This window comes from Scyliorhinus torazame, chromosome 5 (genome assembly GCF_047496885.1).
Source record: "Scyliorhinus torazame isolate Kashiwa2021f chromosome 5, sScyTor2.1, whole genome shotgun sequence".
Classification (NCBI taxonomy): Eukaryota; Metazoa; Chordata; class Chondrichthyes; order Carcharhiniformes; family Scyliorhinidae; genus Scyliorhinus; species Scyliorhinus torazame.
The window spans coordinates 189,136,117-189,151,311 of record NC_092711.1 but is presented as its reverse complement, the minus strand read 5'-3'; the positions used below and the strand labels follow the sequence as shown (position 1 = coordinate 189,151,311).

General features: G+C 45.6%; 1 protein-coding gene across 3 annotated transcripts; it reads right to left on the bottom strand.

Annotated features, from left to right (window-relative positions):
* Positions 1-3,074: 3,074 nt before the first annotated feature.
* LOC140420831 (uncharacterized) lies at positions 3,075-9,147 on the bottom strand. 3 transcript variants are annotated; one of them, XM_072504900.1, is made up of 2 exons: positions 8,327-9,147; positions 3,075-6,816 (listed from the first exon to the last, which is right to left on the bottom strand). In XM_072504900.1, the coding sequence occupies exon 2, from the start codon at positions 6,443-6,445 to the stop codon at positions 5,183-5,185; it is 1,263 nt and encodes a 420-aa protein (XP_072361001.1). In that variant the 5' UTR covers positions 6,446-6,816; positions 8,327-9,147; the 3' UTR covers positions 3,075-5,182. The 3 variants fall into 3 exon arrangements, with proteins under 3 accessions (XP_072361001.1, XP_072361002.1, XP_072361003.1); XM_072504901.1 differs by having other exon boundaries at positions 8,791-9,147; XM_072504902.1 differs by lacking the exon at positions 8,327-9,147 and adding an exon at positions 7,956-8,169.
* Positions 9,148-15,195: the final 6,048 nt, after the last annotated feature.

Below are 15,195 nucleotides of genomic sequence, written 5' to 3'. Positions count from 1 at the left end.
AGTTCCAGGGAACTGATGTCCCATCTAAATGTTCACACTGACCAGAACCCATTCAAGTTCACAGATGTGCAGGTTAAGTGGATTGGCCATGCTAAATTGCCCTTAATGTCCAAAAAGGTTAGGTGGGGTTACAGGGATAGGGTGGACGTGTGGGCTTCAGTGGGGTGCTCTTTCCAAGGGCTGGTGCAGACTCAATGGGCCGTATGGCCTCCTTCTGCTTTGTAAATTCTATGATTCTAAGTGTCCTCAGTGCGGGACTGGCTTCAGGCTATCAGTCCACCTCAGCACACACCAGCGAGTTCACACTGGGAAGGGGCTGTTCATCTGCTCAGAGTGTGGAAAGAGATTCAATCGTTTATTCCACCTCACTTCACATCAACTCATTCACACAGGTAAGAGACTCTTTCGATGTTCTGACTGTCAGAAGAGTTTTAAAAGCAGTCATGTTCTGATGAGACATCAGCAAATTCACACCAGGGAGAGGCTGTTCCCCTGCTCTGCTTGTGAAAGAGATTTACGCAGTCATCCATTCTGCTGAGACACCAGAGAGTTCACACTGGGCAAAGACCATTTCCCTGCTTTGTGTGTGGGAAGAGATTCACTGTCATCGAGCCTGCAGAAACATCTGCAAGTTCACAAGCGATTACAGGGGTTTGGATTCTGCAGTTGCTGCTGCTGTTAAGTGGGCAGCACGGTAGCACAAGTGGATAGCACTGTGGCTTCACAGCGCCAGGGTCCCAGGTTCGATTCCCCGCTGGGTCACTGTCTGTGCGGAATCTGCACCTTCTCCCCATGTCTGCGGGGTTTCCTCCGGTTTCCTCCCACAGTCCAAAGACGTGCAGGTTAGGTGGATTGGCCATGATAAATTGCCCTTAGTGATCAAAAAAGGTTAGGAGGGGTTATTGGGTTTCGGGGATAGGGTGGAAGTGAGGGTTTAAGTGGGTTGGTGCAGACCCGATGGGCCAAATGGCCTCCTTCTGTACTGTATGTTCTGTGTTCTAATCACACCCAGGACTGAACCGTGTTTATTCTGACAGTTGGGTTCTATCCCTGGTGTCAAAAACCCTGACTGAACTTACCACCTCGCAATCGTGTGAGAATCGCTAATTTTAAAAGTAAACACAGCCAGAAACTGTATTGAACCAACGATGAATACAGATCAGTCCAATCCTACAGCTCTATATTGAAAGGAGAAAGTCTGCTATTTAACTCGAGGATGAGGCTGTGTGAGCTCTGAATCTTTGTAATGGGAGGCACGGAGGCAGTGGGTAGCACTGTTGCTTCACAGCGGCAGAATCCCAGGTTCGATTCTCCCTATGTCTGTGTGGGTTCCGTCCAGGTGCTCCGGTTTCCTCCCACAAGTCCGGAAGATGTGCTTGTTAGGTGAATTGGACATTCTGAATTCTCCCTCCGTGTACCCAAACAGGCGCCGGAATGTGGCCTTTTCACAGTAACCTCAGTGCAGTGTTAATGTAAGCCTACTTGTGACAATAATAAAGATTTTTATTCTCATAAGTGGGCTTGAGCTGTTTGATAAACAGGCTGTTCAAAGCTGTTAACTTGTCAACATATTGAAGAAATTCTTCTGAAAGTAAACTCACCAATTTCTAACCTCAGACTCTGGTCTGTTCTGTGATAAATATCCATTTGTGCTGATTTACCATGAATCATGGAATAGCCTGGGGAACCCGTGTTCCTGGTTTAGTGAAAAATCTCCCCCCATCAGTGTTAAACCACTAGGTAACTCTGATTACATTTAGTCATGGCGAGAGAGAATCTGTGCTCAGATTTAACTGTAAATTGTGATTTAGAACCGGTGAACAATGTTTCTGACATGATTAGCAGTCTGGTGTCTTGGTGATTTGTGAAGAAAGATTTAATTCACTCACTCAGCAGATTGAGCAGACTGAGACTGAGGATTGTTAATGGAAGGTTCACCTTTATACAAAAACTTTCATAACTTCAGGATGTCCTAAAGTGCTTCACAGACAATGATGTTCTTTGGAAGTGCAGTCACTGATGGAATGTTGGAATTGCAATTGCCAATTGTGCACAGTAAGATCCCACAAACAGATGTGATTCTGACCTAATAATCTGTTCAGTGATGCTCATTGATTGATAAATATTAAACAGTAAACCCAGGGGAAAACTCCCGTTCTTCAGAATAACATTATGGGAACTGTTACACCCATGGAGCGGGCAGATTATGGCCATATTTGTAGGTCACATCTGAAAGACTGGACCTCAGTTTAGAGCTCCCTCAGGACGGGGAATCTTCAGGGCGGGTCTCCCACTGCACAGGTTCTCTGATTGTGCGGGCCTCCCTTGGCGTGGGAGTTCCTGGGTGAAGGGCTCCCTCAGATCGGGGCTCCCTCAACGCAGTGCTCCATCAGGGCGCAGCTCCCCCAGGGTGGTGCTCCCTCAGCACAGTGCTACCTGGCCACAGACCCCCCTGAGTTCAGGGCTCTCTCATTGCAGGCCTCCCTCTGAACTGGACACTCTCGGCGTGGGGCTCCCTGAGTTCAGGGTTACCTCAGCACAGGGCCCCCTCAGCGCAGGCCTCCCTCAGCATGGGGTTCGCTTGGTGCAGAGCTCCCTGACTGCCAGGCCCCCTCAGCAGAGGTTCGCTCAGCATGGGGCCCCCTCGGCGTGGGATCAGACTATCAGCCTGGATTTGATGTTGGATGTTTCTGGATGTGGATTTGAACTCACAACTTCCTGCCTCAGAGGTGAAAATGTAACCATTGAACCACAGCTAATACCTCATCATTACTGTAGATTATTGCAGTTCTCATGCCTTCAGTTGTACTCATGGACAAGTACAGTAAGAAGTCTTACAACACCAGGGTAAAGTCCAACAGGTTTGTTTCAAATCACTAGCTTTCAGTGCACTGCTCCTTCCTCAGGTGCTCTGAAAGCTAGTGATTTGAAACAAACCTGTTGGACTTTAACCTGGTGTTGTAAGACCTCTTACTGTGCTCACCCCAGTACAACGCCGGCATCTCCACATCCTGGACAAGTGTAAGATTTTAGTCCAGGACTCTCAGATTACCCAAAAAGGGTGAATTCAGTGGTGATTTTAATACATTTTATTGAGACGCAACAGTTTAGACATGATACATAAACTAAATAGGCAGATAAAACATAAAAGCTATAACAGGTGAGAACAGTTTACTGATCCCGGAGCATGCTGATCTCTGAGGCTTGAGGTGACAGTCTCCTCGGAATGGTTTACTGGTCTGGATCAAGGGGATACTGATCTCCGAGGTTGGAGGTGACAGTCTCCTCTGAATGGTTTACTGGTCCCGGATTAGGGGGATGCTGATCTCCAGGGCTGGAGGTGACAGTCACCACAGAATCGAAACAAAGAAAATATTGAGCCTGCTCCACCATTCATTATGATCATGGCTGATCATCAAACCCAGTAACTTGTTCCCACTTGCCCCTTATATTCTTTGATCTCTTTAGCCCCGAGAGCTATACCTAACTCCTTATTAAAAACAAACAATGTTTTGGCCTCAACTGCTTCCGATGGTAGTGAATTCCACAGGCTCACCAATATCTGGATGATGGTATTTCTCCTCATCCCAGTCCTAAATGGCTTATCCCATAGCTTTAAATTGCGATCCATGGTCCCTACCATTGGCAACATCCTTCCTGCATCTACCTTGTCAAGTTCTGTTGGAATTTTATAGGTTTCTATGAGATTCAACCTCATTCTTCTAAAGTCGAGCAAATAAAATCCTAACAGATTCAATCTCTCTTCAAACATCAGTCCCGCTATCCCAGGAATCAGTTTGGTTAAACCGTCTCTGCAGTCCCTCTATAGCAAAAATATCCTTCCTCAGATAAGGAGACCAAAACTGCACACAATATTCCAGATATGGACTCACCATGGTCCTGTATAACTGCAGCAAGACATCCCTGCTCCTGTACTCGAATCCTCTCGCTATGAAGTTCAACATACCATTTGCCGACTGCACCTGCATGCTTGCCTTTAGCGACTAGTGTACGAGGGCACCCAGGTCTTGTTGCACATTTCCCAACTCCAAGTCTAGCTATTCAGATGAACAATCTGCATTCCTGTTTTTGCTACCAAAGTGGATAGCCTCACAGTTATCCACATTATACTGCATCTGCTATACATTTGAATGGTTTACAGGTATTTTCAGGATGCTGATCTCCATAACTGGTGGCAGTAGTTCCTCTGAATGGTTTACTGGTGTGAGCCAGAGAGTGGGTTTTAGTCTGAAGCTATCGTGCATCACTTCAAAACCTTTTTGCTCAAGAGCTTGTTCATGAAGGCCTCACTTCTCAACCTTGCCCCTCACTGCCGTGTGGTGACCTCAGGTTAAATCACCACCAGCCAGCTCTCAAAGGGAAGAGCAGCTTGTGTGACTGTAGTGGTATATACTATCTATTTTGCTTTGCAAATAAGTCATGAGACCCAATCATATCAGGGTTAAAAATGTCTTGTTTCAGGGCCTGTGCTAGAGACATGTCCTTGGCAGAGAAAACAGGCCAGATAACTGTGTTTGTCGGCCAGTAAGATGCTACAGAAGTTTTCTTCATGAGTCAGAGAGAGTCTGAGCTATTTGTCTAATGTTCCATAAGTTTCTGAAGATTTTATATGGTTTATAGACAGTGATTTCTGACAGTCCGTTACTTGGATTGAACTTGTCCCCGTTCCTATGCTGAGGGGATTTCTGTACCAGCAGGAGGGGTAACATTTGGGAACTCTCATTGTCCACCAATTCTCATTCTGCATCTTTCTGCTGGATAATAATGGTGTTACTGTGTGTAATGTGCAAGCCAGTAAGAATTGGCAGCAAGGATTAATCAGCATTTTCTAATTGGAGATGTTAATCATTGGAACCTCTCAGACACTGAATTGTAGAGTTTGTACCAAAAATCTATTTATGATTGAAGTAAAAGTTCAGAATCTTATAAACTAATTTCTGATGAGGTTTCTGAATTATGGGAAAGGATCACATACAGCGGTTCGAAAAGGGACACCGAAGCTCCGAGAACACAATCAGCTGTAGATCCAAAATGTTAAACTGCAGCCCAGTTACAGGGATTACTAACATCAACAGAAACAAACCCCAACTGTCAGAATGAACATGGTTCAGTCCTGGATGTGATTAACAGCAGTAATAACAGCAGAATCCACTTTCTGTAATCACTTGTGAACTCGCTGGTGTCTCAGAAGGTGGGAAGACTGAGTGAATTTTCCCCCACACTGGGTGCAGGTGAATGGCCTCTCTCCAGTGTGAACTCGCTGGTGTACACTGAGATTGGAAGAAGACCTGAATCGCTTTCCACAGGCAGTACAGCTGAATGGCCTCTCCTCTGTGTGAATTCGCTGATGACTTAGCACATCAGAGGACCTAGGGAATCCTTTCCCACATACAGGGCAGATGAACGGTTTCTCTGCATTGTGAACTCGCTGGTGCATCAGCAGGTTGGATGACTGACTGAATCCCTTCCCACATTGGGAACAGGTGAACGGTCTCTCCCCAGTGTGAACTCGCTGGTGTCTCTGAAGGTTGGATGACTGAGTGAATCCCTTCCCACACTCAGGGCAAATGAATGGCCTCTCACCAGTATGAACTCGAAGGTGTGAAGTGAAGTGAGAGAACGTAGTGAATCTCTTCCCACAGTCGGAGCAGGTGAACAGTCTCTCTCCAGTGTGAACTCGCTGGTGTGCACAAAGATTGGAAGAAGACCTGAATGTCTTTGTACAGAGATTACAAGTGAATGGCCTCTCCTCAATGTGAAGTTGCTGGTGCTTCAGCAGATCAGATGAAGCAATGTATCCCTTCCCACATACAGGGCAAATGAATGGCCTCTCTCCAGTGTGTACCCACTGGTGTATCAACAGATTAGAAGACTGAGTGAATCCCTTCCCACAAGTGAAACAAGTGAACGGCCTCTCCCCAGTGTGAATCCGCTGGTGTGTCAGTAGGTCAGATGACTGGGTGAATCCCTTCCCACATTCAGAGCAAGTGAATGGCCTCTCCCCAGTGTGAACTCGCTGATGTATTTGCAGGTGGGAGAACTGAGTAAATCTCTTTCCACAATCGGAGCAGGTGAATGGACTCTCCCCTGTGTGGACCCGATGGTGTGTCAGCAGGTTGGATGACTGCGTGAATCCCTTCCCACACTCTGAGCAGGTGAATGGTCTCTCCCCGGTGTGAACTCGCTGGTGTGAAATGAGGCTGAATGATTTCCTGAAACTCTTTCCACATGAAGTACAGCTGAATGGTTTCTCCTCAGTGTGAGTCAGTAGGTGATTCTGGAGGTTGTATAACCGATTGAATCCCTTTCCGCACTCAGGGCAGGTGAATGGCCTCACCTCACTGTGACAGCATTGATGCATTTTCAGCTGGGATGGACAATTGAATCCCTTCCCACAGTCACCACATTTCCATGGTTTCTCCATGGTACCGGTGTTTCTGTGTCTCTCCAGGTTGGATGATCAGTTGGAGCCTCATGCAGACATAGAATACTTGTACAGTTTCTTCCTGCTGTGAATTGTGTGATTTATTTTCAGGCTCTGTAACTGGTTAAAGATCTTTCCACAGTCAGTTCACTGGAACACACTCACTCCGGTGTGCGCATGTGTGTCTCTCGGTACTTTTCCAGTCACACTGATGTTTGCAGTCCTTTCCCACCTGCAGAACAGACAAACAATTCTCCTTCCACATTCAAAGTCTGATGATACTTAGATCCTGAAAAATCATGTGACCTTGTCAAACCTTGATGTGATATTTGGTTTGAGCTTCCCACCTGCAAATTATCCCTTCTCATACCCTGGAAAAGAGGTTTACAAAAGTATTCATTGTCAGTACAGAATAGAAATTGAGAACAATTTTAGTTTCTATGAAACATTTATCCCTTCTTCCCTCAAAGCGGCAAATCCCCATCTCACACACTCTCCTTCCACCCGATGCTAAATTCCAAATAGTGTTGGACAATTCTTTTTATATCTTTTTAACAAATTCTTACAACTGGAGATAACCATAGGTATCTCCCGCATTCTACTCTCCATAAACTTGAAACCATCCCATAGTGGGGGCATGGAATGCACTGCCTGTGGAAGTAGTTGAGTCGGAAACATTAGGGACCTTCAAGCAGCTATTGGATAGGTGCATGGATGACGGTAAAATGATATAGTGTAGATTTATTTGTTCTTAAGGGCAGCACGGTAGCATTGTCGATAGCACAATTGCTTCACAGCTCCATGGTCCCAGGTTCGATTCCAGCTTGGGTCATTGTCTGTGCGGAGTCTGCACGTCCTCCCCGTGTCTGCGTGGGTTTCCTCCGGGTGCTCCGGTTTCCTCCCACAGTCCAAAGATGTGCGGGTTAGGTGAATTGGCCAATGATAAATTGCCCTTAATGTCCAAATTGCCCTTGGTGTTGGGTGGAGGTGTTGAGTTTGGGTATGGTGCTCTTTCCAAGAGCCGGTGCAGACTCAAAGGGCCGAATGGCCTCCTTTTGCACTGTAAATTCAATGATAATCTATGATTAATCTAGGACAAAGGTTCGGCACAACATCGTGGGCCGAAGGGCCTGTTCTGTGCTGTATTTTCTATGTTCTATGTCTGCTGTCCATGTCTTAACTCAGAACAAGTCCCATTCCCCTATCACCCCTGTGCTCCCAGATATGCTTTGGCTCCTAGTCTTGATTTTAAAATCCTCATCCTTGTTTTTAAATCTCTTTATAGCCTCCTCCCTCACTATCTCTGAAATCTCCATTCCCGCAACCCTCTGAGAGATCTACTGTGCTCTAATTATGGTCTCTTATACATTTCCTAGCATATTTGATCCACCATCAGTGGTCACCCCTTCAGTTTCCTCAGCTGAAAACTCTGGAATTAGTTCCCTACATCTCTCAGTCTCCCCACCTCAGTTTCATCCATTAAATCACTCCTTCGAACCTACATATTTACCAGGCTTTTGGTAATCCGGCCTATTATCTGCTTATGTGTCTGGATGTCACAGTTTGTTTTATAACTTTCCTGGGATGTTCACTGGAATGATTTGTGATGTTATTGGTGCTATATATTTGGAGTTGTTGATTCTGACTGTATCCCTGACTTCCTGTTTTACAACCCATTAATTTCACACCAAACTCTATCTCTGGTTTACAGTCGCCCCCGCGATGATCCCCGATCTGCCTCCCCACCTTAATCTCCCGATCCCCCCTAATTCCCCCTTTCCATCCCCATTGATAAAGAAATCTTGCAGCTGCCAGTGAATCAATCCTTTTCTCTCCTGGTCACTGGGGCCCAGAAGATGGCCGCAAATGAATCAGAAATACCCAGATGCGGGAGCTGCAGCTTCTTATTGAGGGTTTGGGGCCTCCAGCGGGTGTTTCTGAATCCTCGCTGTCCACCTCCCAGGGTTTCCTTCCTTCCCAGAGATCAGAGTCATTATTGATTTGAGTCAAAAGTGGAACGTCTCCTTTATTGTCCAGCGTCCCCCATCCTGAGCAATGAGGACGGCGGGGCTGGAGCAGAGACATGTCCTCCAACCAATCAGAGTGAATGAGGGGGTGGGGCTTATCCAGAGTCTCACTGATTGGCTCGCCAGGCTAAGCATGCGCTCTGCCGCCTAAAAAGATGGCAGCCGGCAACCTCGGTCTCGGATGGGGAGTAGGTCTGGGGTGCTGCTGGGTACATCGCTGTCTCCATCTTCGGTGTTTAGGGCCGACACTAAGGGTTCATGAAGCCTTCTCACCCGACCATTGCATCCGTCGCTCTTTCCGACACCAAATAAACTTACCGGCGGCAGAAAGCAACAAACAACCGGCTCGGCCCTGCCATTACCCCCACTGCGCATGTTCCCATCACTGGAGAACAGCGCATGCTCCAAAGTCTGCGCTGCTTGCGTCTTGCTCCGTGGTGTGGATGGGAGCATTCTCCAGCGATAGGAATGCTGGGAACAAGACCTCAAGTTTCTGTCGATATTATTCAACTTCATCATTTATAACATTCAGGACAGGCAGCAAGGATTATTGAAGAGAATAAACACAATGCAGCGAGAAAGGAAATTCAATACGAGGTTTGGGGAGCTGGGACTTGGAAGTGAAGGTTTGAGAAGTGAAATATTCTGGCATAAGAAAGGAGAAAATGGCAACAAACTGAATAACCAGTCATCTCTTATCAAAGATAAATCAAAAAACGTTATCACGGAGTGTGTAAAACAAGGCTCATTTATGAAATAAAAGCAGTATTTTAAACTACAGCCCAGTTTTATGGAGATTATTAATAGAAGCAGCAATCAGAACACGGTTCAATCCAGAATGTGATTAGCATCAGCAATAACAGCACCTTTAACTTATTCACACATACCAAGTACTTCTCATGAGCGTTATCAAAGAAATCTCAACACCAAGACATAACGGGAGATATGAAGACAACTGGCCAAACAATTGGTCAAAGAAGCAGGTTTTAAACATCCACTTAAAGGAGAGGAGAGAATGTGAGAGAGGTGGCGATGGTTAGAGAGGGAATCCAGAGTTCAGTAGCCAGCCAGCTGAATGCATGTCCGGCTGTGGTGGAGTGATGACAATCTGGGATGTATAAGATTTCAATATTGGAGGAGAAGAAAGAATGTAGAGGGATATCGGGCTGGAGGTAGTTAGAGATATATGCGACAAGCGTTCCCATTGAGAATTGTAAAATCCATACATTGCCAGAACGGACATCAAAGTAGTTAAGTGAATAATGGGTGAATGTAAATAACTGCAACGCGGGGTATAGGGAGATGGAGGTGCACACGGTACTTAATGTGCAGTCTAACCAAGCTCCTATACAATTGAAGCAAGACCTCACTTCTCCTGTACTCAAATCCTCTTGTGATAAAGGCTAACATTCCACTTCCCCACCTGTTGCCAATATCCCTTTAACCAGTTTATTAAATCAAAAATATATCTATCTTGAAACCATTTAATGACACAGATTCCACTATGGGGCAGCGAGTTCCACAAATTCACCACCCTCTGTGAGAAGTAGTTCCTCCTCATCTCAGTTCTAAATCGACCGCCTGACAACCTATATAATAATAACAATGATCTTTAATGTCACAAGTAGTCCATTAACACTGCAATGAAGTTGCGGTGAGAAGTCCCTCGTCACCATATTCCGGCACCTGTTCGGGTACACGGAGGGAGAATTCAGAATGTCCAATCCACCGAACAGCACATCTTTTGGGACTTGTGCGAGGAAACCGGGGCACCCAGAGGAAACCCATGTAGACATGGGAATTCACATTCATAAATCCATGCTGACTGTTCCCAATCAGATCATGATTGTCCAAGTGTTTATTTATCAAGTCCTTTATAACAGATTCTAGCATTTTCCCAACCACTGATGTAAAGCTAACAGGTCTGTAGTTCCCTGTTTTCTGTCTTCCTCCATTGTTAAATAGTGGATGGACTTTTCCTACATTCCAATCTTCAGGAACCATTATATAATTTTGTAAGATGATCACCTATATATGATCACCCACTATCTCAATGGCAACCTCCTTCAACACTCTGGGATACATAGTATCTGTTCCCAGGGACTACAGTTTTCAGTCCCATTAATTTCTCCAATACAACCTTCTTACTTATACTAATATTCTGTAATTCCACATTCTCCCTGGTCCCTTAGATCTCTACATCTGGGAGATTTCCTGTATCTTCCTGAGTGAAAACAGACACAAAGCAATCATTTAATTTTCTGCCATTTCTCTATTCACCATTATGAATTCTCCTGACTCTGCCTGTAGTGGGCCCACATTTGTCTTAGCCAAATGCTCCATCATGCATACCTACAGAAGGTTTTACAGTCCATTTTTATGTTGTTTGCTAGATTGCATTCATATTGTTCGCCCATTCTTTATGGGAGTTTGTCAAGGCCAGTTTCTTGGCCTTCCTTTGCTGTATTCCAAAAACCTCCCAATCCTTAGGTTTACTACTATTTTTTGGCAACATTATCAGTTTTTATGTTAATCTGATCCAATCCTTAAATTACTTTGTCAGCCACAGTTTTTTTTTCATAAATGTAGAGTACTCAATTCTTTTTTTTTCCAATTATGGGGCAATTTAGTGTGGCCAATCCACTTAGCCTGCACATCTTTGGGTTGTGGGGGTGAGACCCACGCAGACACAGGGAGAATGTGCAAACTCCACATGGACAGTGACCCAGGACCGTGATCGAGCCCGGGTCCTCAGTGCCTTGAGTCAGCAGTGCTAACCATTGTGCCACCATGCCCCCCCCCCCTCCCCCCACCGTCAAGCACAGTTGATTGGCTTTTTTGCCCCCTCAAGAAATGTATAGGTGTTGTACACTATGTAATTTTTCTTTGAAGACTATCAATTGCCTATGCACTTATAATTTTAATGTATTTCTTTTCTGCTAATTTGTCTCTCATGCCTTCAGAATTTCCTTTATTCAACTTTAAAAGCTTGGCTTCAGATTGAACTTCCTCACTTTCAAACATATTGTAAAATTCTATCATATTGTGCTCACTCATCCCTAAAGTTCCTTTTATAACTAGATTATTAATTAGCCCTTTTTCATTACATAATACAAGATCTATTACAGCCTGTGAATTCTCCCTCAATGTACCCTAACAGGCACCGAAGTGTGGTGATCAAGGGATATTCACAGTAACGTCATTGCAGTGTTAATGTAAGCCTACTGTGATACTAATAAAGATTATTATTATTAACCCCTCTCGAAACCATCCCCAACACACTCCAGAATATTCTTCAGCATGAGTGCTGACTTGGTTTAACCAGCCTATGTGCAGGTTGAAGTCACCCATGATCACAGTATTGCCCATGCTACATGCTTCTCTCATCTTCTGTTTAATATTCTGCCTCACATTACCATTACTATTTGGTGGCTTATAAATAACTCCAACCAATATCTGCTGCCCTTTGCTGTCAATATTTCTTAAAGGAAAGTGAAAAGGTGAAAAATGAAACCATCTTGAAGTTGATGGTTTATTTTTTTTGCTTGGGGGGGGGGGGGGGGGATGTGTCATGGGAGTGTACCTTTAAGAAATGGGTGTTTATCAAATAGCTGCAGTGATGTCATTGTGTGGGTGGAGCTGAGTTGTGTCTCTGGTTTTACTTTCGTTTTGAGCTGGAAGCTGTTTGTGGCTTTGTGTTTTACTTTCGTTTTAGGCAGTTGAAAACTAAATTCAGACAAGGATGGTTCATTTTGTCTCTCTCTGTATGTTAAAAGGTGTCTTGATCACTTGATAATTTAAAAGTTATAACTGTCTTGTGTAAAGAATTCATACCTACTTCTTTGTTAAAAAGGGTGTTTGGTTTATGGATGTTGTCAGGAAAGTTATTAAGGGTTACATTTAGAGTACTGTATCTGTGGGGGGGTATTTGTGTTGGTAGTTGATAAAATGTTTATGTGTGTTTAGAAAATGTTAACCGAATTCATAGAATAAACATTGTTTAAAAATACTTACGGTCTCTGTTGCATAACACCTGAAGAGAAGGCCCTTGTGCTCCTCATAACCAAAATCTCATAAAAGTTGTAGGTCACGTAAACTCCATGATATACTTTGGAGTTTTCTAAACCCTGGCCCATAACATTATACTGAAAGAAACAAACTCATGGACAAATTAAAAGGGGCCGCTCCAGATAGGGGCACTGCCCAAATGAATCAAAGATCAATGGAAACAAATAAAAGTGCAATTAAGAGGGTCGATAAAACATTCCAGCCACTGCGGTGCCCACCGAGTGCAGAAGGCTGCGATGGTGCCCGTGGACAATGCATGCTCCCTCTCCAGGGACACCTGGCCACAAATATTGCTGCGGAAGAGGGGCAGACAGTCAGGCCGGATGAACCCCTTAGTTGCCCGCTGCCTGGACCTGTTAATGGTGAGTTTTTCCAAGCCCAGGGGCAGGTTCACAAAGAGGTCCTCCTCCTTCCCCTCCCTTCTCCGCACCGGGTGCCCGTAGATCTGAAGTTTGGGGCTGAAGTGTCATCAAAACATCAACAAAAGGTTTGTTAAAAAACTGAAAAGGGAGTGCAGTCTAAAATACGAATTATAAACATGATGCACGCACTCCACAAAACCGCAAAATTGGCAGGGTTCCAGGGGGTCCATGAACCACTGCAATTGGTGATTGCACGGCACTTCGACGTACACCACCGTCCACCCCCAAGTCTCCAAGATGGAGGTCACCTCCATAAAGGGACCTCCAGTGAGAGCCTCCACCGCCAGCTGGCATCAAGGTACACCAATGTCTGTCTGGGTGAGGCAAGGAAGTGAAGGGGGTGCAGCATCAGCCCATACAGGAAACCCCTCCGCACAGTGCAAAAGGTACGGAGGGCATTTCCGTGAGGTGGCTAGGTTCGTGAGGCACTGGCTGCTGAGGGAGGTTTCAGGGTCTGGGGGTCAATGTGCAATTCCATCTGAACAGGGGTCCACTCAAATGGGAGTCCACCACACACCTTTCCCACCTCAAAGCGCGAGTGCCATCGGGTCAGAACACAATCATATTGAGGTCTCAGATGGTATCAGCCATGAACTGGATACCCACCCCTATGCATTGCGCCAACTCATAGTGTGTCATCCAGCCCACTTCTCTGACACCCAGCACGTCCCCGATCCTGGTCACCCCAGCAGCCACAGCCTTTCACTCGGCCAGCCACTTGAAAGGGTATTGGTGGAGGTGCAGATACCTGATCAGTGGGTCCCTTACGATAGCCACTAGTCCCGATGGAGAAGAGCTGTGTTGCGAGGCGATGATGCTCCAGACTTTCGGGAGGTCCTGGTGAAAGACAGGCAACGTTTGCAAGAAGTTACAAAGACCCCTCAGGTCAACAAACATTAGCCGCACGTTGTAAATCAGGCCATTAACCAGGCATACAAAATTTGTTGCCAGGGCACATCATCGTGGAGGAGGCTCAACGTAGAGGTATCATTGAAGGGTCCGAAGATGGAAAGTTGTCACCTGGGTGCGGAGGCACACCGGCACCTGACTGCTCTCTTCAAGCGGGAGGCTCAGAACCTCTGCAGTGACCCAGTGCAGTCCCATGTCCCAGAACAACAACATAAACATTCTCCAGACCATTGTGACAAATTCAGAAGGAGGGGTCAAAGTACCAGCTGATACCACAACAGGGAGGCAATCAGCTGGTTTACGCTGAGAACTCAACCCCTGTAGGACAGCATGTGGAGCAGTCCTGTCCAGCGTCCCAGGCATCCACCCAAGCTCCTGCCAGTTCACCAGCCAGGCTTCCTCAGCTGGGTAAAGATGGTTTACCAAGTACAGATTGTTGGTCCTGCTGCAACTGAAAAACCTTAGGGAGGGAGTTCATCTGCCACAGACTGTTGCTTATTTGTGTGTTGTCTCTTAATTTGGCTCTATTTAATTATGTTTGCTCAAGAGTCGCCAGGTATCTTTCGACACCGCCACAAGGTTCAGAACCGAATACTGATCAAAGACTCGATACACCAGTTAGTAAGTTCAAAAGCAATGCTCATTTATTTACACACAGTCAAATCTACTCATGCATAAACTCTACAAACTAAACTATCACAATTACTAAAGCCTATACTTAGCTTCAGGTGCCCACTCAGTCAGAGGAACAATGGCCGTTGCTCGGTTCTGAGGCTACTGGGTTGAGCTGTTTACAGGATAGCAACTGGGAGCGTCTATCTCGTAGCATGCGTTGACTTGGAACTTACTTGGTCTGGTGTAGCTGCTAGGCTGGTCTCTCTCTTCGCTGAGAGCCAAAGCCAAAGAAGAAAGATTCTCTCTTTGGTAAGTGCTTATGTACTCAAAAGGGCTTCGCGCGCTTTTGGGCGGGCCTTGAACTTGGCCTCAATTAATTGGGCCTTTCCCAATCATTCATATCGATCTTCCTCCAATAAAGGGGTGGTTCCCTGATTTCTGGGCATGTCCTAGGTGACCGTTAGTCTGCTTTGTTTTAATCTCTTCTGGCGCCGGGGTGTCTGCCTTAACATTTTGCATCTAAATGTTTCCCTTTTGTCCCCGGAGATGGCTCATTAGTATGTAGATTGCTTAGCAGTTTCTGTCCTGTCTGAGAGCTAAAGTTTTAATCAACAGACAGACCTTGCACCTGCTTGTTTCTCAGTACTGTCCAATTTTCCCTGCATTCTTTGCAAGTGTCCATTTTGTAATCGGGACGTGGCCATCCCAG

What these genes read in the sequence shown, in the direction of transcription:
- LOC140420831 (XM_072504900.1), bottom strand. Translation starts at nt 6,445, where the DNA reads ATGGAGAAACCATGGAAATGTGGTGACTGTGGGAAGGGATTCAATTGT.